The 24,301-nt window shown below is 36.3% G+C and overlaps 3 protein-coding genes across 6 annotated transcripts in view; all 3 read left to right on the forward strand.

Annotated features, from left to right (window-relative positions):
- The window catches only part of LOC135840171 (uncharacterized), a 35,402-nt gene extending 26,720 nt beyond the window's left edge, over positions 1 to 8,682 (forward strand). For all 3 annotated transcript variants that reach the window (XM_065356564.1, XM_065356580.1, XM_065356572.1), the window contains one exon: positions 1,063 to 8,682. In XM_065356564.1, coding sequence (XP_065212636.1) covers positions 1,063 to 3,021 — 1,959 coding nt within the window. In that variant the 3' untranslated portion in view covers positions 3,022 to 8,682. The remainder of the gene's footprint in view (positions 1 to 1,062) is intronic.
- Positions 8,683 to 10,506: 1,824 nt separating this feature from the next.
- LOC135840236 (uncharacterized) lies at positions 10,507 to 17,553 on the forward strand. 2 transcript variants are annotated; one of them, XM_065356671.1, is made up of 3 exons: positions 10,507 to 10,874; positions 11,341 to 11,420; positions 11,806 to 17,553. In XM_065356671.1, exon 3 carries the CDS (start codon positions 12,014 to 12,016, stop codon positions 13,736 to 13,738), a length of 1,725 nt encoding a protein of 574 aa, XP_065212743.1. In that variant the 5' UTR covers positions 10,507 to 10,874; positions 11,341 to 11,420; positions 11,806 to 12,013; the 3' UTR covers positions 13,739 to 17,553. The 2 variants fall into 2 exon arrangements, with proteins under 2 accessions (XP_065212743.1, XP_065212751.1); XM_065356679.1 differs by lacking the exon at positions 11,341 to 11,420.
- Positions 17,554 to 19,033: 1,480 nt separating this feature from the next.
- On the forward strand, positions 19,034 to 23,344 carry LOC135840229 (uncharacterized). Its single transcript, XM_065356658.1, has 3 exons — positions 19,034 to 19,192; positions 19,749 to 19,822; positions 20,376 to 23,344. The coding sequence occupies exons 2-3, from the start codon at positions 19,760 to 19,762 to the stop codon at positions 22,233 to 22,235; spliced, it is 1,923 nt and encodes a 640-aa protein (XP_065212730.1). The 5' UTR covers positions 19,034 to 19,192; positions 19,749 to 19,759; the 3' UTR covers positions 22,236 to 23,344.
- The last annotated feature ends 957 nt before the right edge of the window (positions 23,345 to 24,301 follow it).

Genomic DNA, 24,301 nt, shown 5'->3' on the forward strand with positions numbered 1-24,301 from the left:
GATTTCAGGGCCACCATTTTCTGGGGGTTAAAAAAAGAACGCTTTGTTATGGTTTACTCGCGCGGTGGTAATGTTTCGTATTGAAAAATTGTGATCTCTGGTATTTTTCCCGTAAGGGCGAAGTTGAATACAAAGTTGCAGCGAAAATATCGCACCTTGGGAGTAATAAGGTTACATCTCAAAAAAGTGGAATTTTACAGGAGAGTGATTTTCTTTTTTTTTAAAAACTTGATTCATTATTTTTATCAACTTATAATTATTAATTGTGAGGAATGAATAGCATCTCTTTTTAAAGAACCGGTATCCTACCTTCATTTAGCATAAGAACACTTTGAAAAATAAAATCTTAAAGAGGAATTATTTCAATGTTTGGAAAACATTTTGAGTTATAACCTTTCATTAAAGTTGATGTGGAGGCGCCAAAAAAAATTTCATGATAACAAAGTTGTAGAGAATTAAATTTCCAATCGACCTAATGTCGTTAGTTTTTTTCTAGAGTGCTTAGTTTTTGAGTTTTTCTCAAAAAACTAAAATTCATTATATGTGCAAATTCATTTTTCTGAAAAATTACCAATTTAAAGAAATGTTTCCATTTGGTACAAACCAATAAAAAATGCACTCGTTGTGACTATTTCTAACTGACAAACATTCAAAACAATCAAAACTATTTGTTAACACTTTGTATGTACGAAATTTGCTCAAAAAAGGTGGAGTTTTTTGAGAAGTACCCTTATAACTCCAAACAACTTGCAATGTTGTTGGGATTTTGAGTTAGGCCGTTTGCGTTGTTTACAAGATCTAGATAATGTACCCAACTCAAAGTGTTATTTTTGGTTGAGGGGGGTCATACAAACTCCAAAAATGCAAAAATGTCAAAATCAATTTTTTTCGAGATGTAACCTTATTACTCCCGAGGTGCGATAGATGTGGTGGCCAGGCACCTTACCTATTCACAGAGAGGGAGGGGGTACCCTGTTCCATGTTGCTCCCGTTCTACCTACTCTTGGGTACTATCGACATGCAAACGCAAATATTTACCATTTCATTTTTTTTATTACACAGGGTTCCGCTGATGCAGATTCTAATAAAACTACGAGTAATGAAACATTTTTTCTGGATAAATTGCCGAGTAATGACTTTGAAAAAACTCTGATTGGCTTCAATCATCTTTTCGTGGATAAGACTATGTTTATTGCTGAGTTGATTAATCTGCAAAAAGAATGCGATCTTATCAGCCGTCCTTCACGCTGGGGGAAGACTTTTAATATGCTGACGACCGCCTGTTTCTTTGATATTCCTCATTTCGATGATGGCTCAGTGGATGAGTACAAACGAAACATGACCAAGTCATTGTTTGTAGGTGGATCGACAATTGCAATTCGGAAACCAGAAATGGAACCAACTCTGATAAAAACGAAACCGCTGAAAATTTCCAAAGTGGAAAGCGCTATGAGGGAAATGGGACGTCATCCGACGATACTCCTTACCTTTAGTGAATTCGGAAACACATTTGACGAATTTATCCAGGAATTTGCTGGGCAAATAAGCAGAATCATTTCTAGTAAACATTATGACTCATTTTTAGCGAAGCACTGTGAACGATCTGGATTCCTAAGGGAATGTCATGAACTTCTGTCCAGTACCAAAGAACAACTTGCCGGAAATCTCTATTTATTGAAACATAGCATTGAAATATTGATTGCTCTACTAACGAGCCATTTCAACTCAAAAACTGTAGTATTAATCGACGAGTACGATGTTCCATTGAACCGGATGATTTGCGACGATGCGGATTTTAGCCAGACTGTCAACTTTTTGGAAGGTCTGTTCACTCGTACATTCAGAGGTAACACGCACGCCAATATATACAGCGGTGTCGTGACTGGTATTCTGCAGTTTTCCAGAGCCAGACTGTCAACCGGGTTGGCAGTTTGCGCATTTAGCAGTGTACTACATGACAGATATAGGGCGCATTTCGGCTTCACCGAGACAGAGGTGCAAACACTACTTGAAAAAAATGCCGGATATCCGCTGGAAATGGCCGAACTGAAAACCTGGTATGACGGTTACGTGTTTGGGCAATACCGTATGTACAACCCTCTGTCGATTCGTGCCAGCTTCGAATCTAATCAAACAGACTCCTATTGGATTGAAAGCGTCCCATTCGGCCTTAATGTCAAACATGAGAATTCGCCTCTTCGCAGACCATTCATGGCTGATGAGTATCAACGTTGTATTCAGAAATTGTTTGTTAGCGGCTTGTTAGCTAATCTCAGGTCAGACATAGAGTACACGGATGCTGCCACACCCACAGACACGGACGATTTTCTATCCGCTTTAACATCAATGGGATATACGACGGCGTGTCAACCAACATCTGGAGCACATTATTACAATGTATGGATTCCTAATGAGGAAGTTCGCGATACATTTAAAGAATTGCTCCTACTATGGACGAAAAAACATACGAAGAACTACTTTGATGATATGGACAGGGTCAAGGTCCTCGGTAAAATTTTGAATAGTTTTATGCAGAAAAATGTGACCCTAATTGAAGAGAATTTGTCTACGCTCCAGTCAGCCATCAACGAAACAACTGATACGAAATACCATTGTGACGTTATTTTCGCATTATTGGTCACATTTTGTGATGCTTGGGACGTGCAACGTAGTTTCGATGACGTAATATCCATCGCAGAAAAATTACAATTTCACTGCCACATTGCAGTGAGCTTGAAGCCAACTCGTCATCATCCTGATCCTATAACAGCTCATATCATGGTGAATGGAAATGCCACCGCCTTACATGAAAAGTGCGTAGTCAGACGTCTCTTGAATAAAGTGGTAAAACTAGGTGTGAAGAAATCGTTCAAGACTGCAATCCAGCTTTGGATTGATACTAAAGTTGCCCATGCTACAACGAGCGGTTGCGATTGGGTGCAGTTCGTTCTGATTTACGTCGGCAGAAAGCTGTGGGGAATGTTCAACTGTACAAATTCAGCTACTAAGATTATAAAATAGGTAGGCGATATAGATTCAATAGAGAAGAGTGCGCGATGAATTTAATCATAGCGTCTGGCTAAAGACGAAAACACAGTCGTTGTCGTCGTCGTAGTCGCGCTCCTTTACAGGAGATAGCGTATACTTCCATCTATATCAGCGGGTTTCTAGCGTATCTGATAGTTTCTTTCAGGGTGTTACAGGGAGAGTTGGCCGGTGAGTTTGTTGTTAACATCTCGGATCGTTTCCTCCCTCTTGTAGTTCTTCCTTGAATTTTCCCCTGTACCACTAGCATGAAAATACCATTTTCTCGTATTTCATGAGCTAGATACTTTAGCTTTCTATTCTTTATATCTTCTATTACGACTTTCCGCTCCTCTCCTATTCTTGCTAATACTTCCTGGTTGGTAATGAAGTCCTTCCATGAGATCCGTAGTAGCCTTCGATAGCACCACATCTCAAAAGCAGATATTTTCTTCTCGCATTCTGCACTCATGGTCCATGTTTCACAGGAATACTTCAGAACAGTCCATACGTAGCATCTCATAATTCTCTTTCTCAGAGCTAGACTCATCGTTCGATTTCCCAGCACATTGGCTAGGTTGTTAAAGGCGCTTTTTGCCATTCCAATCCGTGATTTAATTTTTCTTTATGATCTCTACCATCATTATTTATCAGCGCTCCAAGGTACCTATGTGAATTGATTTACATTTTCAATTTCTTGAGTTCCAATGTTGATTTTGACCTCCTTGAAGTCTCCTTTTGTAAATCTCATCACCTTGGTCTTGCCTGCATTTATTTTCATTCCATATTTTAATCCAGCACTGTTAATTTGGTTGATCATTTTCTGCATCTGCGCTTCTGTTTCAGCAAGGATCACTTTGTCATCTGCATAGCTTATTTCGTTTATTCTCTTGCCGTTGATCTTGAATCCCATTTGTTTGATTCGCGCTTCTCTCATTATTTCTTCTGCGTACACGTTGAACAGCCTAGGTGAGAGGGGGCATCCTTGTCTCACACCTCTCTTTATACCACATCTATTCTCCGAGTACTCAGTTCCAAACTTGATATTTGCGCTCTGCTCCCAGTACAAGTTCTTGATTATCCGCAGGTCTTTGTCATCAATATTGTATTTCTTCAGGATCTCCAGCATCCTCTCATGGTTGACACGATCAAATGCTTTTTCATAGTCGACAAAGCAAGCAATAATTTCCCTGTTTGCATTCAGTGCTCTTTGGATGATCACTTTCAGCAGGGCAATTGCGTCTCTCGTCCCTTTTTTTGCTACAAAGCCATATTGTGTTTCGCTTAGATTTTTGTCTATCTTCTTTTCAATTCTGGCATTCATGATGGATAGTAGTAGCTTTAGAGCATGGCTCATTAATGCGATGGTTCTATATTCAGAGCATTTTTGCGAGTTATTTTTCTTCGGTATTGGTACAAAATTTACTGCTTTGAAGTCCTTAGGCAGTGTACCTTCATTGTATATCTCATTTATAATCTTCAGCAGTTCTTTTTCGTACTCAGGTGTTAGATGTTTAATCAAGTCTACTGGTATGAGATCTTCCCCCACTGCTTTGTGGTTTCTGGCTCTCTTCACCGCATTTCTCAGCTCCCACATTTCGATTCGTGGTGCCTCCTCTGTGGATGAAACTTCCAATTGAGCCAGACATGTGTCATCTCCATACAGTTCCTGTATGTAGCTGATCCAGACCTCTTCTGTTTCTTGATTGTTAACACAATACTTTCCATCTTTTCTTCGCATGTATGCTATTCCACTTCTCCTTTTCTTATGGGCAGCCATCATCTGCTTCACTTTGGTATGCATTTCTCTAGAGTTGTGTCTTTTCTCCAGTTCTACTACTTCTCGACACTTCTCCTCATACCATTCATTTTTGGCCATTCTGCACATTCCCATGATCTTGTGATTTAGTTCTGTGTATTCACTACTTGGTCTGTTTGCATTCTTTCGTTCTTCCATCAGATCCAGTATCTCTTGAGTTATCCATGGTTTATGTTTTCTTTTATCTTTGAGTGGAATAGACTTTTCTGCTGCTGTTTTAACCTTTCGCTTCCATTCTTGCCACTTTTCTTCAATACCTTGTTCTTCTTCCAACTTGTCTTCCTTTTGTTTTTCCAGTTCTTCTCGGAATTTCTTCTGCACATGCTTTGATTTGATCTTTGCAATGTCAAGTTGTTGGTATTGTTCTTTGCTCTTCTTCTGGCTCTTCATGACTATCTGGCATTTTGCAGCCAGTAGCTTATGGTCAGTGTTGCAGTCAGCACCAGAGTATGTATGACAGTTCTTCACTATGTTCTTGAATCTTCCTTTTACAAGAATGTAGTCTATCTGGTTTCTGGCTCGATCTCCAGGACTGACCCATGTGTATAATAATCTTCTTGCATGTTGTTTGAACCAGGTAAGGTGCACCGAGGCAAGTCAGAATGATTTTTCGCAATTTCAACTTTGACCAGCTGTTACTCCCCTTCTAATGAACCAATATGGATCAAATTTATTATGTAGGTTCCCATAAGGGTTTTCAACCTATGATAAAAATTTGAGCGCGATTGACACAGTAGCTTTCGCTCAGTGGAATAAAATATAAACTGTCCTGACTTTCCCCAATTGGGGGAAGTCAGAACAGGCTAAACTTTGCAGAGGCGTAGATCACAAACCAAGTGTCCTAGAGAAATTGCACAGAAACAAAATTGTAGAGAATTTAATTCTCTTTGAGATCACTCCCATCAGATTTTCACTAGGACGCACGGTTCGTCCGCTATATGCGAAAAACTAAGAAATAGAAAGTCTGTATTTTAGACCAAATTCAAAATAAGTTCAAAACAACAACAAAATACAATTGAACCAAAGACATCTAAAATGAAACTGAATCGCGAAAATTTTTATGCCGTGATGAAGTAGGGGTAGTACCCTCAAGTCACCTTTAGTGGCACTTCGCCAGATATAAACCTCTAGGCGCTAGAGCAAGTTTTCTAACTTACCCCGAATTCAACTTCCCCCGGTGCACCTTATTGCATATTATTAGATCGTGTCTTTCTGCGAACTCTATGAGCATTTCTCCTCTTTCATTCTGCTCTCCAAGTGCGTGCTTCCCTGCCACTTGGCTACCATGATCATTCCCGACTTTGGCATTGAAGTCTCCCATCAAAAACACAACATCATTGTTTTTTGAGCAGTTCATTACTTCTTCTAGGTCATTGTAGAAGTTATTGATTTCTGTTGTACTGCTTTCTGCTGTTGGCGCAAAAACTTGAATTATCACAATTGGTTTTGGCTTGACCTCCAATCTCACAAATATTATCCTCTCTGATTTTGGAATTATGGCACTGATTTTATTGCTGATTCTGGTATGTATTAATATACCCACACCTAGTTCGTGTGCGTCTTTTCCAGCGTAGATCATTTCATAATCCTTATCTACCCGGTTTCTGCCATTTCCAGTCCATCGGGTCTCACTTATTCCTAATACGTCGATTTTTAATCTCCTGGCTTCCTTGATTACATTGGCAAGTTGTCCAATTTTATACAAGGTTCTTACGTTCCAGGTTGCGACGTTGATGTTGTTCCTCCTTGTTTTAACTCCACGTATTCTTAGCACCCTATCCGGCTGCCTTGGCGGATGAGGATCAGCCTAATGGAGACTTAGGGCCATTGCTGAATTGATATCCATATAATTCTAGGGAGATATAATGGTGTTGGTTTCCCGTTGCCTTCCACCATGGTTTTCTGTTGCGGTTTGCTCCCTTAGCTGAATGTGCCAGTTTTTAGGCGCTGGTATTCGCCTTCTCACTCTGAAGCCCTTGAGCTTCCCTGGGGCTGGAACAAGTGAGTTGTTGGTGTTCTGCAGCTGTTATGCATTCTTATTTGTAATCTGGTATTTATGTAGAGGTTTGGCCTTCAGCTTGCCACTCCTCCCAGTCATTCCACATACTGGAGAATTCTGCTTTGGCCATGTTTATCGATTCCGAGTCCATCGAACAGCAACATGTTACCACCCCGCACGACGTGGACGCGCAGAATACCCCTGGTGTTGTCTTCGCCTTCTCATCTATCCTCGGGGACTGGCTCCTCTTGATGATCCGAGCTACTACCTAGAGACTACCTCTAGCGACAACAACCTGTGCCCTCGCGAGATAGACTAAGAATAGGCCACACAAAAATTACTCATAACCACTTATACCAAAAAGAACTAAAACCCCCATGCCAATTTTGCAGAAACGAACCCACGTCCATTCAACACATACTTTTCAACTGCCCCCAACTAAAACAAAACAGACTTACACTACAAATAAAAGAAAACCCACCTGCTATCCCTAACGAACCCTGTGAAATACAAAAATTCATCTCCCTAATAAAAAACATCGACCTCACAAACCAAATCTAACCCCTCCCCCGTACGGGTGTAATAATCTTGTAATTATAAACACCCAAAAAAAAAAATCATTGGAAAAGTGGTTTTAGGCATATTCCCTCATTAATACCGTAAGTTTTGTTTTGTCCGGTGATTGTAAAACAGAAACAAAATAAAAAATTCACAAAATGTGGCATTTCATAGTAAAACTTCGATGGAAATATCAAAACATCTTTTTTTTTTGGCATGATGTTATAACAACGATTTTTTTTTCATGTAAAGGAATTGGTAGTTATTTTTGTCAATTTAAGTAATCGTTTTTTATCATTTCGTATTCATTCTTATGTTTTGTTCATCCAGTTTTTATGTTAGGTATAGATATCTTTCTGTTTTGTTTTTGTTCATTGGTTATTTAGTTTTTTCGAAATTATTATTTTTATTCTTACGTTTTTTATTCAACTTTGAGTTTTGACGAATCTATGATTTTATCTATATTCTCATTAATAAACTCGCCAAAATTATTTTCAAGTTGATTTAATTTGTTCTTCACGATTGTCCTGATGCCACGCTTCATGGCGGACGTCATAAAGCGTGGCATCAGGACTATCGTGAAGAACAAATTAAATCAACTTAAAAATAATTTTGGCGAGTTTATTAATGAGAATATAGATAAAATCATAGATTCGTCAAAACTCAAAGTTGAAACATTTGTGAACGCTTCGACATCGAGCCTTGTAAAGAGTAAGAAATTGAAATTTAAGTATATGGTATACGGGTGTCATCATTGGAAAAGTGGTTTTAAGCATATTTCCTCATTAATACCTCAAGTTTTGTTTTGTCCGGTGATTATAGAACAGAAACAGAATTAAAAATTCACAAAATCTGGCATTTCACAGTGAAACTTTGGTGGAAATAAGTACCAAAATTTTTTTTTTTTTGGCACGATGTTACGAAAACGAATTTTTTTCATGTAAAACAATATTGGTAGTTATTTTTGCCAATTTAAGTAATCGTTTTTTATCGTTTCATATTCATTCTTATGTTTTGTGTACCTATCCTGTTTTTATGTTATAAGTAGATATCTTTCTGTTTTTTTTTTTTTTTTGTTTATTGGTTATTTAGGAATTTGAAATTATTATTTTTATTCTTATGTTTTTTTATTTTTGTTGTTGTTTTGTTTTGTGTGCGTGTGTGTTTCTTATTATTATTTTTTTTTTATTTGCAGTTATAAGTATGACATCTTTTTTGCTCAGTGAATAGTTTTTGAAGAGAATTACATATACTTTCTTTCATGTTATAACGACAAATTGTCCACATTTTTTGTTCGTCCACTCGTGTACATATATACCCCTGCTATGGGGTTAAGGACAATCATCATTTGAATGATTCGTGATGACTTTTTTCAAAATTATACCTAGTAAATTGTGGGTTTTGCGAAGTACGCGCCTTCTTCACTTCACTTCACTTCAGGAGACAGGCATGGCATAAAAAGTATTGATTTTCAGTTTTGAAAGTTCTTCCAATAGGTCAAAATTGTCGGAAACCATCTGCTGGCGCTTTGTCGCAAAAAATCTCTTTTGAACGCGATTTCGTTTTGTTTTGTTTTTTTTTTTGTTTCTCCAACATCAAAATTTGAACACAATAATGTTGAAAGTACGATTTTTAAAATCATTTCAACGGGGTTTTTCATCGCACAAACTGTTAAAATTTTTTATCACATCATTTACAACAGCTGATGCAGAACCAAAATTCATCGCAATTCTTTGCAGTAAGTATCGAAGTTACAGGCGATAATTGATCAAAAATCTCGGAACAAATTTTTAAACTCGCCACAAAATTCAATGCGAGTATTCTTATTTACAAACCTGTAGCACTTGAAGAAATTGATTCTGGAGACGTATTTTCATCTTTTGAAATAATGTAGTTTCTGAACACATTTCAAGTTCCTCAAAGCAGTTCAATTTGCAGAAATTAATAGCCAACAATATTACGTTTAAAAATCTATAAAATTAAAATTCTGTAGGGCAAAATGTTGTTACAGGGTCATTCCATGTCAACTCAACCAAAAACATGTGATTTTGAAAGTCATGTCTTTTGATTTTGCTCAAATTTTTTTACAATGTTTACCCACCCAATAAGTAAGAAACCCGCAATCAGTTTGGTGCCAGTCCCCTCAGGGGGCGGTTGGGGGGGCCTTCCATTATTTTCACATTGTCTCGAGGTACTCAACTTCAGCAGCCCATTCCTCCAAAACTATGATACTTTGATCAAAACTGATTTCACAAGCACCCCCGCCCCCATTTTGGATGAAACTTAAAAAAAAAAAATTACCTCACCCATGGCCACCAGAACCTTCCCCAATTGGTAAAAGTCCAAAGAGTATCAAAAATCTGACGTCATGTTCGTGTTAAGCGTAACCAAAAACATACAATTCGATATATCACACATGTCCCAGATTTTTTTGAAAGTTATGCTCAACTTTGGGGGAGGGGGTGCTCCTTCAACATTAGAAGATCCTATCTCAAAAATTGAATGTTTCTAAAAAGCATCAAAAGACATCTATGGAAATTTTTTCAGAATTTTAAATGGTAGCTCCCTCTTACAGCTTCCATTTGAAGTTTGGACTTTCAAATGGAAGTTAAACTTTCATCTTTTGAAAATTTTAAAATGGTTAAAAAGTTCAATGTGAAATGCCCTTTCGAACTGTGACATCAGTTTTAATCAAAGTATCAGAGCTTCTGAGGTACGCGCTTCTGATATTGAGTACCTCGAGCCAATGTGAAAATAATTGAAGCCCCCTCCTCCCACCACCTGAGGGGGCTGGGACCCCAAACTGATTGCGGGTTTCCAACTTATTGTGTGGGTAGACATTGTAAAAAAAATTTGAGTGAAGTCGAAGGACATAACTCTAAAATGTTGGTTGAGTTGAGGTAGAATGACCTACATTGAATGAACAAAAATCAGTGGAAGGGGGGGGGGTCACTGTACATTAGGGGGGCGCTCATCATGGACGTAGGGGGATCACCGCACCCATGGATCGTCTCTTTAATAGTACTAATTTTACAGTTGAATTTTTGACAGACGGAACAGACCCTGTTTGTGTACGTATGTACGTAGATATCTAATTGAAAAGGAATCTTGTTTGTAAGATTTATTGAACCACTGATTGAAATTTCTCATGAAATACCTTAAGTTATTTTCTAATTTAGTATCAACATCCATTATCTACTCAAATTATCTAAGGCTGTGATAAAGATTGAGACGAATTACTCGTATTACCATCTCATTGTAATGAGAAAGAAATCATCTGCAGATATTCGAAAATTAATTTTAAAAATGTTTTGATCAAGAAACTGATTCCGGCGGGTGGGGGGTAGATACTCACAGTAGCCAGAGCCAGATAATTTGGAATTGATTCGATTTCAATACAAGTGGTGTATGGACACATTCGATTGGTTTTAGCTAAAGTAATATAGATCTAGCGCTCGGTTTTCTATAACTTAAGTAAGTTCTTATTCACATACTTGTTTTTTTCGACGCTTTTCAAAATTTATTTGCTTAAATGTAGTTGCTTTTAAACAGTCATCTTCAGTTTTAAAGATGGACTATTTTATGTACAAAATGAACCTTTTTTTTTAAAACGGTCGAGTTGAATTGATAATTTTGGTCAAAAATATCAGTTGAATTCAACTGAAATTGATTTTTAATAAAATCGATTTGAAACGTTTCTATTTTCATTGTTCAAAAGAATGACATGAAATTTTCAATTTTACATTGAACTGGTAAATCCGGGGAAGAGGGGGAGGGGGGGTTCACAATGATTTTTAGATTTTTGCTGGTACTTTGTGCAGCTGGCAGAATTCTTGGAATATGCCCGTGCGTGAGAGAAAAAATCTGCCTGAACTTACCATTTTAAGATAAAAAGTTGTTTGTGATATTGAAAATGTGCTTCGTTTCTTTTTTTTGGCAGATCTGATCGTCATGAAAGAAGGCATGGTTATCATATTTTTGCTAGCTGTGGCTATGCAACCGAACTTCTTATTACTTCAGGTAAAATTTGTAATTACCTACGGATAAAAATTAAAACTTATTTATTTGAAGACATTGGGTGTAATAAGCACCTTGCTTATTCAAATTCACTTCTTTTGATATATTTTTTTCAAACCAACTGAACTAAGAAGGGTGTCTATATGAGAAATATTTTTGAATGTTGATGATTTCGTCAAAGTGATCTGTCTCGAAGTATTTCAATATGCTGATGATGAATCTAGCGTCAGGGTTTTTTTTTTTTTTTTTTTTTTTTTGAAAATGTAGGTATTTTTAGTGTCCTAAAGTGGTAAAATTGAACATTTCCACCACTGCAGTGGCAGTACACAGTACACTACTACATACATACAAATGCTAAAATTTACCATTTCTTTTTTTTCGTACACAGGGTTCCGATGACCTAAATCCTAATATACCCAAACCACCTGAAACATTTTTTCTGAATGCCTCGCATCAGCTTAATGAGTTCGAAGAGACTTTGCTATTCCATAATCGCCTTTTTGTGGATAAGACTATGTTCATTGAAGAGTTGATTAGACGACAGCAGACATGCGAACTAATCAGTCGTCCTTCCCCGCTGGGCTAAGACTTTTAATATGGCAATGGCGGAAGCCTTCTTCGATATACCACACCACGCTGATGGCTCAGTTGATGACTACAAACGAGACATGGTCGATTCATTTTTCAAAGGCGGATCTGTAATTGTGTTACCAGGTAATAAATCTTCCATCGAAACAAAACTTTTGGAAATTTCCAAAGTGAAAAGTGCAATGGAGGAAATGGGATGTCATCCAACGATATCCATTTCCTTGGTTAGCGATGGTGACACATTTAACGACTTTATCAGGAAATTTGCTGACCAAATAAGCGAAATAATTTCTACTAAAAATTACGCCTCATTTTTACCAAAGTACTGTGGAAGAACTGGCCGGCCAAACGCGTGTTACGAACTTTTAAATAGTACCAAAGAAGAGCTCGCTGGTAACCTCGATTTATTGAAAAGTAGCATTGAAATATTAATTGGTCTACTGACGAGCCATTTCAACTCAGAAACTGTGGTATTAATTGACGATCATGATTACCCATTGAACCGAATGCTATGCAACGAAACTGATTTTAAGCGAACTGCAGAATTTTTGAATAGTTTGTTCACTCGGACATTTCAAGGTAAGACGCAAACCTGCATATACCGTGGTGTCGTTTTTGGTGTGCTGAAATTTTCGAGATGCGTCTTATCAGCTTGTTTGGATAGCAGTGTATTAGAACCGGAATATATGCCACATTTTGGTTTCACCGAGGCAAACGTTCAAACGCTACTTGAAAAAAATCCTAGCTTTCCGCATAATCTGACTGAATTGAAAACCTGGTACGGTGGCTACACATTTGGGGAGCATTACGGGTATAACCCTCGCTCAATTCGTGGTTACTTCGAATCTAATCGAACGAGCAACTATTGGATAACGAGCGTTCCATTGGGACTTAATTCGAGTCATCTGGATACCCCTCTTCATCAACTATTTATGTTGGATAAATATCAAAGGTACGTTCAGAAATTGTTTGTCAATAGCTCAGTGCAAACTACACTGCGATCAGAGATAGATTACACTGATGCTGCAACGGACGAAGACGCTTTTCTATCCGTTTTAACAGCAATGGGGTATACGACGTTTGAAAAAATATTCGAAATCTGTAATTTTTATAATGTCCGCATTCCAAATAAGGAAGTGCGCGATGAATTCAAACATGCAATCGGACTATGGACGAAAAAGCATGTTAGTAAGAAGGACTTTGATTCGATGGACGCTGTCGTTGATGGAATTGTAGAAAGTTTCAGACAGAAAAATGTGGCCTTGATTGGAGAAAATTTCTCCAAGCTCGTGTCGGGCATCAACGAAACAACTGATGCAAAACACCATTGCAATCTTATTTTCGGATTATTGGTCACATTCGGTAATGATTGCTGGGACGTGCAACGTAGTTTCGATGACGTAATTTCCATCGCAGGAAAACTACAATTTCACTGCTACATTTCAGTAAGCTTGAAGCCAAATTTCAATCATCCTAATCCAATAACAGCTTATATCTTGATAAATGTAAATACAAGTCCTGTTGCTGAAAAGGGTGGACTCAAACGTCTGTGGAGTAAACTACGAGTGAAAATGGGTATGAAAAAGTCGTTCAAGACCGCGATCGATGATTGGATAAATACTAAAGTTGCCCATACTGCAACGAACAGTTGCGATTGCGATCGGTTCGCTCTCGTTTACGTCGGCGGAAAACTCTGGCAAATGTTCGATTGTTCAAATTCAGCTACTAAGTAAGTTTGAAAAATAGGTAGGCAATGTGGATTACGCAGGTAGTTTCTGTGAAACGGTAAAGTAACATTGAAGCCAGACCCGAATTATAATATTTCCGGTCCAGTGATAGCTGTCAATTTCATGGTAAATGGAAATCCTAGCTTTGAAGTTGAACAACCTACATCGAAGCTCGATTCAACACGTGACGTTTCTTCCAAAGTTCCTACCAAGCTCACAACAATTAACGATGGTCATACCCATAATGTTACTGTACAAATTACCGGTGGCGGTGGGACACAATTTGCTGCTACTAGTCGTACCACAGTTCTGAAAACATGTTCTACCAGTGTCTTCTCTAAAATAAACAAAGGGGCGAAAGGCGTCATGAAGCATGGCATCAGGACAATTCAAATTAAATCAACTTGGAAAAATAATTTTGGCAAGTTTATTAATGAGAATATAGATAAGATCATAGATTCTTCAAAACTCAAAGTTGAAACATTTGTGACAGGCCCGTAGCCAGCATAGGGTCAGCCGGGGCAATGCCCCGGCTAGAAAGGCTGTTTGCCCCAGGTAGCAAAATCCAAAAAAAAAACACGTTTGCCCCGACCAGAAAAATCAGAAAGAAAAAATCAGAAAGTGCATAAACTCAACAACGTAAAATTATTTTTACGTTTATAAAATGGCCACACCGGCATGAATTGCATTTGATAGCTCCATGACTCGCTCGATACTAAATTTTAAATCAAAAATTTGATAATTTGAGTAAAAATTAGTAATTTTTGAGGATAAGAAATCCAGTACATCTTTTTGCAATTTTTTTCGAAAAGTGAGATTTTCACTTTGTGCAATTTATGGCAATTCTACATAAAAAATTAAAACTTTTACACTGTGAAAAAGCTAAAATTTTCAGCAATAGGGAAGACTTATGGACAAACTTTTAGGAAAAAATGAAAATTTTTATAATTTTTTGCAAAAAACCGAGAATTTTGACAATTTTAAGCAAAGCAAGATTCACTATTTTTGAGGAAAATCACAAATTTTTGGCAATAGGCCAAAAAAATGATTATTTTTTTCGCAACCTTCGTTTGAAAATGGGAGAAATTTTGGTCATTAACATTTTTTTAAAGCAAAAAAGCGGAATTTTTAGGTAATTTTTAGAAAGAGAAATGGATATTTTTTGAATTTTTTTTACCAAAAAGTAACAGTTTTTGGCAAGAAACGAGGATATTTTTGGAAATGTTGGCAAAAGGTGAAATTTTGAGCTATTTTTGGCGATAAAAGTGTATGTATAAGTCGGTCAACTTTCTCAAATTATTCACTTATGGATATTACTAGCATTTTTTTCTCACCAAGATGAATGCAAAAATTGAATTTTTGAAATTTAAAAAAAAATAATAATTTGTAAACCCAAAGCTACCTATTGAAAAAGTAACCCAATTTAGTAACTTAGTTTCTTAAAAAGTGACCAAGTACAAGCCCTGAGCGAGGGCAAAAGTTTGTTTTGAGAAGTAAAGTTTTTTCAGGTGAAAAGAGCGTTATTTGTCTTGACATTTCTTTAAAAATTTGAATGATATATTTTTTTAATGTTGTTTGGACGCGAGTCAAATTTGACTATTTTACCTCATGAAAAAATTTTAACAGAAACAGTGTCACAGCCAAAAAATTATTAAGTACAAGAGTTTCACAGTAAATCGCGCCGATTACAGCTGAATTAGACTCAACCCCAGCATTATGCATTATGTACATATGTATATTCCTTTTCTGAAATATACACACTCGTTCTGTTCATTTGTTTTTAAAAAACAGATGGTGGAGGGGGGGTTAAAGGGGGTATGTTTCATAGATGTTTGAGCCTCAAAAAGTGCTGCCCCAGTTGATATTTCCTTGGCCCCAGCTACAGTCAGATTCTGGCTACGGGCCTGATTTGTGAACGCTTTGACATCGAGCCTTGTATAGAGTAAGAAATTGAAGTTTGTATGGTATACATGTATCATCATTGGAAAAGTGGTTTTAGGTATATACTCTACCTAAAACCACTTTTCCAATGATGATACAAGTATACCATACAAAAACTTCAATTTCTTACTCTTTACAAGGCTAGATGTCAAAGCATTCACAAATGTTTCAACTTGAGTTTTGACGAATCTATGATCTTATCTATAGGTATATGTTAGGCGTTTTTTGGTAGAATGACAATGTTCGAACATGAAATCGCTGTAATGTTTTCAAAATTGATGATTATAAGCCAAATCTTATGTATTTATGTTGCATACCACATATATTTTCATGTTCCAGTGAATAAACATTCAAATTGTGAAATTTAGTTTTGATCCACAATTGGTAGCTAATTTTTTATTTCTATGAATTTTTTAACCCTTAACGGCTCAAGCAAATCCTGAGATGTTATAAAAAAATGCTTTCAATTTCCTGAATAAGATCATCACAAGTATCACTTTTACTCACAGTTCACCCCCGCTCCCCAGCCCCTTGAAGCCACCTCGATAATGATAGACTTATTTATTTGATTATTGTCCAAAATTGAGGAAGCAAAAAACCCAATTGGGTCAATCTTGGAACTGAATGATATAGTTTCATTAGATGTAATGAATGAGTGAAAGCATAATTCCAAGGAACACCTCACCTCTTTTTGGGGGGTAAACATTGATAAAAGTTGGTATAAAATACAGGGACCCATGCTCCATTTTTGGATGAACATATTGATGGTTGAGCTTTCACAAAATGAAATCAAGAAAGGCGTGTGCAGGGTGGACCAGAGCGTTTTTTTACAAATTTGATAAACTTGTTTCGGAAAAAACCTGAAAAAACAGAGCATGAATACGCAGAGTACGTAATACGGAAATATTCTTAAGTAGGCTTGAAATGACAGAAACAAGAATTGAAAGGAACACAAATGCTCTTAACAGGACATAAGTTCAGAAAATCTACAATCCACCTATCAAATCTGTTTATCACTCCGTGGATATTCTTTCTCGATATTTGTCACCAAATAGTTACATCTTGCAAAGATTAGCAGTATGATTGATTTTCTGTAGAAATATCGAAATAGGTTTATCTACCACTTTGAAAAGCTTTACACAGTCAAATTGCAGCACTCTCTGGCATTTCATAATGTTCAAGCATTTGTGAAGAGGTCACTATCCCTCCTCGATCATAAATATAATGTAGTTCTACATCGTGAAAATTGCATGAGCAGAAGTCGTCGTTTACAATCATGAGATTGTGTCTAGCTTATGACTACCTACTGGATTCAGGGGATTTGAGTTTCAGCAAAAAGCTTTCAACTGTTGTTCAACCACAACTCTGAACTTTTGAAAGTTTTGAGAAATTTCTGCTGAAGTCGATATTCTTTCTCGATATTTGTAAACAAATAGTTACATCCCCTAAAGGTTAGTGGTACGATTGTTTTTCTGCGGAAATGTCGAAAGAGGTTTATCTACCACTTTGAAAAGTTTTACACAGTCAAATTGCAGCTGTCTCTGGCATTTCATAATGTTGAAGCATTCATGAAGACGTCACTATCCCTCCTTGATCATAGATAATGTTGTTCCACATCATGAAAATTGCATGAGCAGAAGTCGTTGTTTTCAATCATGATCAAATAGGAATTAGGGTAATGTAAATTACTTTTTTTCAAAACTGAACACTTTGAAGTGAAAGAGGAAGCTTCGAGGATTATTTTTTTTTTTAATATCAAAATTGGGTCATAAATGATGTCTTGGCGATTAATTGTAAAAAAGTGGTCCATAACTGGTAGTTTACCTTACTTTAAATTATTATTTTTATTCTCATGTTTTTTATTTTTGTTGTTGTTTTGTTTTGTGTGTGTTTTTAAAAAAAATAATTAACCTTACTTTTTTTTAGTTATGAGTAGATATGATCTCTTTCTTGCTCAGTGAATTTTTGAAGAGAATTATACTTTCTTTTATGTTATAACGACAAATTGCCCACATTTTTTGTTTGTCCACTCGTGTACCTATACGTACTCGTACTATGGGGTTAAGGACAATCATCATTTGATGATACTTTAATCAAAACTGATTTCACAGTTCGAAAAGGGCATTTAAAGATCAAACTAAAAAAAAAAAAAAAAAATTTTATTTACTATAATCATAAAAAAAAAATTATAAAAAATTTAAAATTTATTAAATTAATTAAAAATGGTATTAAAATTCATAAAAATATATTCTTAAAGAAAAAAATATTAAACTAAAAAAATATAAAACCTTAAATAATTAAATATTAATAAATAAATAAATATTATCTTTAAATATTAATTTAATTAAATCTATAATAAATTGAGCGTTGCATTCTGTACTTTTCAAGCATTTCCCCAGAACCTCTTCCCCAAATGGGTAAAAGTCCAAAAAATTATTTTCATTTTGTGTGAGGGGCCGTGGATGGGGTCCAATCTAAAATCTAACGTCATATTCGTGTTCAGAGTCACCAAAAACGTACTATTCGATGTATCACATGCCCCAGATTTTTTTTAAAAAAAGTTTTGCCCAAATTTGGAGTAGGGGGTGCTTCTCCTCCATTGAAAGATCCCATTTCGAAGATTGAATATTTCGAAAAAGCATCAAGAGGTACATCTATGGAAATTTTTTCAGAATTTTAAATGGTAGCTCCCACTTACAGCGCCGTTTTGAAGTTTGAACTTTCAAATGAAAGTTAGTTCAAAATGCAATGCCCATGCCCTTTCGAACTGTGAAATCAGTTTTAGTCAAAGTAGGTATCACAGCTTTTGAGCGATGCGCTGCTGAAATTGAGTACCTCGAGACAATGTGAAAATAATTGAAGCCTCCCTCCCGCCCCCTGAGGGGACTGGGACCAAACTGATTGCGAGTTTCCAATTCATTGGGTGCGGTGGGTCAACATTGTAAAAAATAATTGAGCGAAATCGAAGGACATGACTCAAAAACTTTAGTTGGATTGAAGTAAAATAATCCTGTATTGAATGAACAGAACTCAGTGGGAGGGGGGGGGGTCTCTGTACATTTGTAGGGGGATCACCTGCACCGCACTCCTGGATAGTCTCTTTAAGTACTAATTTAAATTTTAAAGTTGAATTTTTGTCAGGCCATTTCCGGAACGGACTCTGCTCACGTACGTTCATATCTAATTGAAAGGAATCTTGTTTGTGAGATTTATTGAACCACTGATTAGAATTTCTCATGGAATGCCATAGGTTATTACCGATTTAATATCAAAATCTTATCTACTCGATGTATCTAAGGTTGTGATAGAGATAAAGACGAATTCCTCGTACGAGTATTACCATCTCATCGTATTGAGAAAGAAATCATCAGCAGATATTTGAAAATTAATAAAAAAAAATTATTTAATCAGGAAACTGATTCCGATTATGGATAGTAGCCAGATAATTTGGAATTGATTCAATTTCAATAAAACTAGTGTACGGATAAGTTGGATTTGTTTTTGCTCTGAATTTTCTTGGTAAGTAGAAGTACCCACTCCTTCTCACATATCTACTTATTTCTTTCGACGCTTTTCAAAATTTATTTGCTATTAATTGAATAATTTTGGTCAAAAATATTAAATTTTGCAAAAGGTACGAGTAACTGTCGTCCTCTCGGAGGTTGGTTTGGAGTTAGAGGGGGGGGGGTGGCAGGATTGAATGCAACTAAAATTGATTTTTAATAAAATCGGTTTGAAACGTTTCTTTTTCATTTTTCAGAAGAATGACATGAAATTTTCAATTTTACATTGAGCAGTTTGGGCTTGGGGAGGGGGTTCACAACAATTTTTACATTTTTGTTGGTACTTTGTGCAGCTGCAAGAAATTTCTAAAAGTATAGGCTTTGATACGAGTTCGTGAGAAAAAAATTCTGCCTAAACTTACCGTTTTAGTGTAGGTACTCGATGTTAGAATATGTACTTCACATTGGAATAAGCATAAGTACCTTAAGGGGTTAGAGTAGTTCATTTTTTATGAAAAGGGACAATTTTATTTGTAATATTGAAAATGTGCCTTGTTTTTTCTTTTCTGCAGATTTGTTCGTCATGAAAGAATACATAATTTTCATCTTCTTGCTGGCTATACAACCGAACCCAGTATTACTTCAGGTAAAATAAATACAGCTAAAATTTAAAACCTATTTATTTAAGACACTGGGTCCAATAAGCATCTTGCTTGTCCAAATTCAATTCATTTGATTTATTTTTTTCAAACCAACTGAACTAAGAAGGGTGTCTGTATGAGAAATATTTTTGAATGTTGATGATTTTATCAACGTGATCTGGTCGGAGTATTTCAATATGCTGATGACGAATCTAGCGTCTGTTTTTTTTTTTTTTTTTTGAAAATGTAGGTATTTTTTAAATGTAGAACAGTGTCCTAAAGTGGTAAAATTGACGATGAATCGAAACATTTGCAATACTTACATCAGTATTCGAATAATTTGTAAAAGACTTTCTACCTATTGAATTTCAATTAGTGGGTCAGGGAGACGGTTCTACACAGGTAATGCTACCAAAAAATATCGAAACCTTTCGAAAATTATATGGGGGGGGGGGGCAGTGATTCACAAAGAGTAACCTAATTACCCTGTCTCAGGTTATTCCCGCTCTGCCAAACATTTCCACCACTCAAAAATTACCATTCTTTTTTCTTACACAGGGTTCCGATGATCTAAATACTAATATACCCAAACCACCTGAAACATTTTTTCTGGATGCCTCACATCATCTTAATGAGTTTGAAGAGACGTTGCTATTCCATAATCACCTTTTTGTGGATAAGACCATGTTCATAGAAGAGTTGATTAGACGACAGTTCGAATGCGAAGTAATCAGTCGTCCTTCCCGCTGGGGTAAAACTTTTAATATGGCAATGACGGAAGCCTTTTTCGATATACCACATCACCAAAATGGCTCAGTTGATCATTACAAACGAAACATGGTCAAATCATTTTTCGAAGGCGGATCTGTAATTGTGTTACCAGGTAAAAAATCTTCCATAGAAACAAAACCTTTGGAAATTTCTAAAGTGGAACGTGCAATGAAGGAAATGGGACGTCATCCGACAATATCCATTTCCTTGGTCAGCGATGGTGACACATTTAACGACTTTATCAGGAAATTTGCTGACCAAATAAGCGAAATAATTTCTACTAAAAATTACGCCTCATTTTTACCGAAGTACTGTAGAAGAACTGGCCTGCCAAACGCATGTTACAAACTTTTAAATAGTACCAAAGAACAGCTCGCTGGTAACCTCGATACATTGGAACATAGCATAGAAATATTAACTAGTCTATTATCGAGCCATTTCAAATCAGAAACTGTGGTATTAATTGACGATCATGATTACCCGTTGAATCGAATGCTATGCAACGAAACTGATTTTAAGAAAACTGCAGAATTTTTGAGAAGTTTGTTCACTAGGACATATAAAGGTGAGACATACACTAGCATATACTGTAGTGTCGTAACTGGTGTGCTACAATTACCGAGATGCGAAATATCATCAGGGATGGCATCTTGTTTACGTAGCAGTGTACTAGAACCGCAATATATGCCACATTTTGGTTTCACCGAGGCAAACGTTCAAACACTAATTGAAAAAAATCCTAGCTTTCCGCATAATTTGACCGAATTGAAAACCTGGTACGGTGGCTACACATTTGGGGAGCATTACGGGTATAACCCTCGCTCAATTCGTGGTTACTTCGAATCTAATCGAACGAGCAACTATTGGATAACGAGCGTTCCATTGGGACTTAATTCGAGTCATCTGGATACCCCTCTTCATCAACTATTTATGTTGGATGAATATCAAACATACGTCCAGCAATTGTTTGTCAGCAATAGCCCATTGCGAGCTGCACTCAGATCAGAAATACATTACCCGAATGCTGTAACAAGAGACGGGGACACTTTTCTATCAGCTTTAACAGAAATGGGATATACGACGTGTGAACAAATATCCGAAGACGGCTATAATGTCCGCATTCCAAATAAGGAAGTGCGCGATCAATTCAAACATGCGATAGGACTATGGACGAGAAAGCATTTAAAGGAGAACTTCGACGCGATAATGGCAGTTGTTGATCAATTTCTGGAGAGTTTCAAACTGAACAATTTCACCTCAGTTCAAAGCAATTTCTATAAGCTGCTGTCAATAGTCGAGAAAACGACTTCGGCAAAACTCCATTGCGATCTTATTTTCGGACTATTGGTCCAACTCGATGATAATTGGCATTTGGAACGAAACTTTGATGACGTAATTTTAATCTGCGGACGAGTACAATTTAGCTGCTACATCACATTAAGATTGAAGCTCGATTCAAATTGTAAAGATTCCAATCCAATGGCAGTGAAGATGGTGATACATGGTAATTCTACTATCGAGCAACTTACCACTGAAGCACAAACCGCCGGTACTTCTATTTACGAGGAACGAGATATTCAGGAACAAACTACGAGTATTTCCCTAGTACGAGTATTAATGAACCTTTTTAGACGTCATCGACATTAAGAATAAGATCATGGAATGTTCGAAGAAAAGAGTTGCCCAATTGTAAGCGAAAAACGGATATACAAGTAAATACAAATGGTATACTTGCGTTATCAGTGGGCTAAAGATTATGGGCATGTTCCTCGATGAGTAGGTATCAGTCTGTAAAATAGATACCTATTTATTTTGTTCAGTCAGGGGAAGACGAAAAAATACCATAAAATCAAAAAATGTGACAAAATAAGATGTATAACGGTCGTGCAAGTCCTGTAATACTCGTAGTTCTGCTTTTTGCCAATGAGTCCTACAAGTCCTGCAGTTGTCCTATTTTTTATCACCTTTCATAAAAAGTCCTGCTTTTTTTCAGTTGAAGAGTGATATTCCAAAACTCGCTTTGTCCATTTTCACAACTTTTCAGGAAAGAGGAAAAACGATTTTCCTTTAAACGGGTAAATTGGCTTTTTAGGCGAGTTTAGCACTTTATTTGGGTGGATTTATGATGTAGGAGTGTAGGTATACACTTCATCCACTAAATACTGCTGAAAAAAATTTCAATAAAACTGGACAAAGCGCGTTTTGGAACATTATTTTTTTTTAATTTTCAGTGAATTGACTATTTAGGTGAGTTTAACACCTCATTTTGGTAGGTTGATGATGTAGGAATGTGAGTTAAGACTTCATCTACCAGGTACTGCTGAAAACCCAACTTTGATAAAAATGGACAAAGCGAGTTTTGGAATATCACTCTTCAGTTATAGACTTCAAATTTTCATCTTATTTTTCCTTTTTTTTTGACTTTCGAAAAAATTTTATTGAAAAATACTCATTTGCGGAATTTTTTAAAACTTGAATTAATGGGGAAAAAGCACCGTTGTCTAAATTTCATTGGAAGGTTGCAAATTTGTATGGCACACTTGCGACGATATTTTTTCAATGTAGAAAGAAATAAAAACGAAAAATTTTGCTATAGGTAAGTCAAGGTTTAATGTACATATCTACCTAATAAAAAAATCAAAGGTGAAACGAATTGGCCTTCAATTTAATATTATTGTACATATTGTTACCTACCATTTGTATTTATTGTAGCCTAAGTTAATTTTGAATAAATTTACAAAATATTCAGTTAAAAACTTATTTTTTATGCACGTTCGCATATTCAGATGTTTTAAAAAAATTACATCACTGAAAAGAGGATGAAAGTTGTTTTATTGCGGTTTAAAAATTTTTTGTCAAGATGATGAATTTTTGGGTGAAGTCGAATTTCGGGGAAAGTCTACCTCGTGATCCACTTCTCATCCTTCAGTAATCATAGTGTCAAGGCATGCGAAAAATTCTCACTAAAATGAACCTGGGTTTCCAATATCTTGAACTGGACAAAGCTAGATCAAAAGAGCAAAACTGAGAAAAAAATTGAAATTTTACGAAATTTACCTACGGAGCTGAAATTAGGGATAGGTACTAGGTAGGCCCTTCCTTCTTTTTTTTTTGACTTGCCAAATCAATTGGAAACGCTTTTTAACCGTTTTGAGCAGCTCTGGAGCATCCAGCACATTTTGAAAACTTGAAATTTCCATAAAATTTCATAAATTCGAGCTGCACTCCAACTTATACACGCTAAGTACATATAAAGTCGACATTTTGGAACCTTCTGCAACTTTTTGAAAATTACTGGAGCCCCAAGTGAATTTTTGAAACTTGGAAATTTTCACAAAGTTTCATAGTACGTGCTCAAAATGATTCGGACATATTTTTCGGAATATAAAAAAAACAGCAGTTTCTAAACCCCCCCTTTGAGACTCCCAAACGGATTGAAACTTCCAGCAATCCACCTCGCAATAATTGATGTAAAAAATGAGGTGTAAACTTAATTTCATCTTTCTACCTCAAACGGAGGCGAAAGGGTGATTTTTCAATTAATTTTCAAAGAAGTACATATGAAATCGATGTATAAGTATAAAAATGTGTTTTAGACTGGAATACTCGTACACCTATTTTGGTACCTTATCGACCATGAAGGTCCAATAAAATGCTTCATTGAAGCGCTACTTACGCCATGATCAGAAAGTTGCGCGGCATAAAATCAATTT

Source organism: Planococcus citri, chromosome 1 (genome assembly GCF_950023065.1).
Source record: "Planococcus citri chromosome 1, ihPlaCitr1.1, whole genome shotgun sequence".
NCBI lineage: Eukaryota > Metazoa > Arthropoda > Insecta > Hemiptera > Pseudococcidae > Planococcus > Planococcus citri.

What these genes read in the sequence shown, in the direction of transcription:
- LOC135840236 (XM_065356671.1), top strand. Translation starts at nt 12,014, where the DNA reads ATGGCAATGGCGGAAGCCTTCTTCGATATACCACACCACGCTGATGGC.
- LOC135840229 (XM_065356658.1), top strand. Translation starts at nt 19,760, where the DNA reads ATGAAAGAATACATAATTTTCATCTTCTTGCTGGCTATACAACCGAAC. An exon ending in CGAACCCAGTATTACTTCAG is followed by an intron (nt 19,823 to 20,375) that starts GTAAAATAAATA and finishes TTTCTTACACAG; the next exon opens with GGTTCCGATGATCTAAATAC.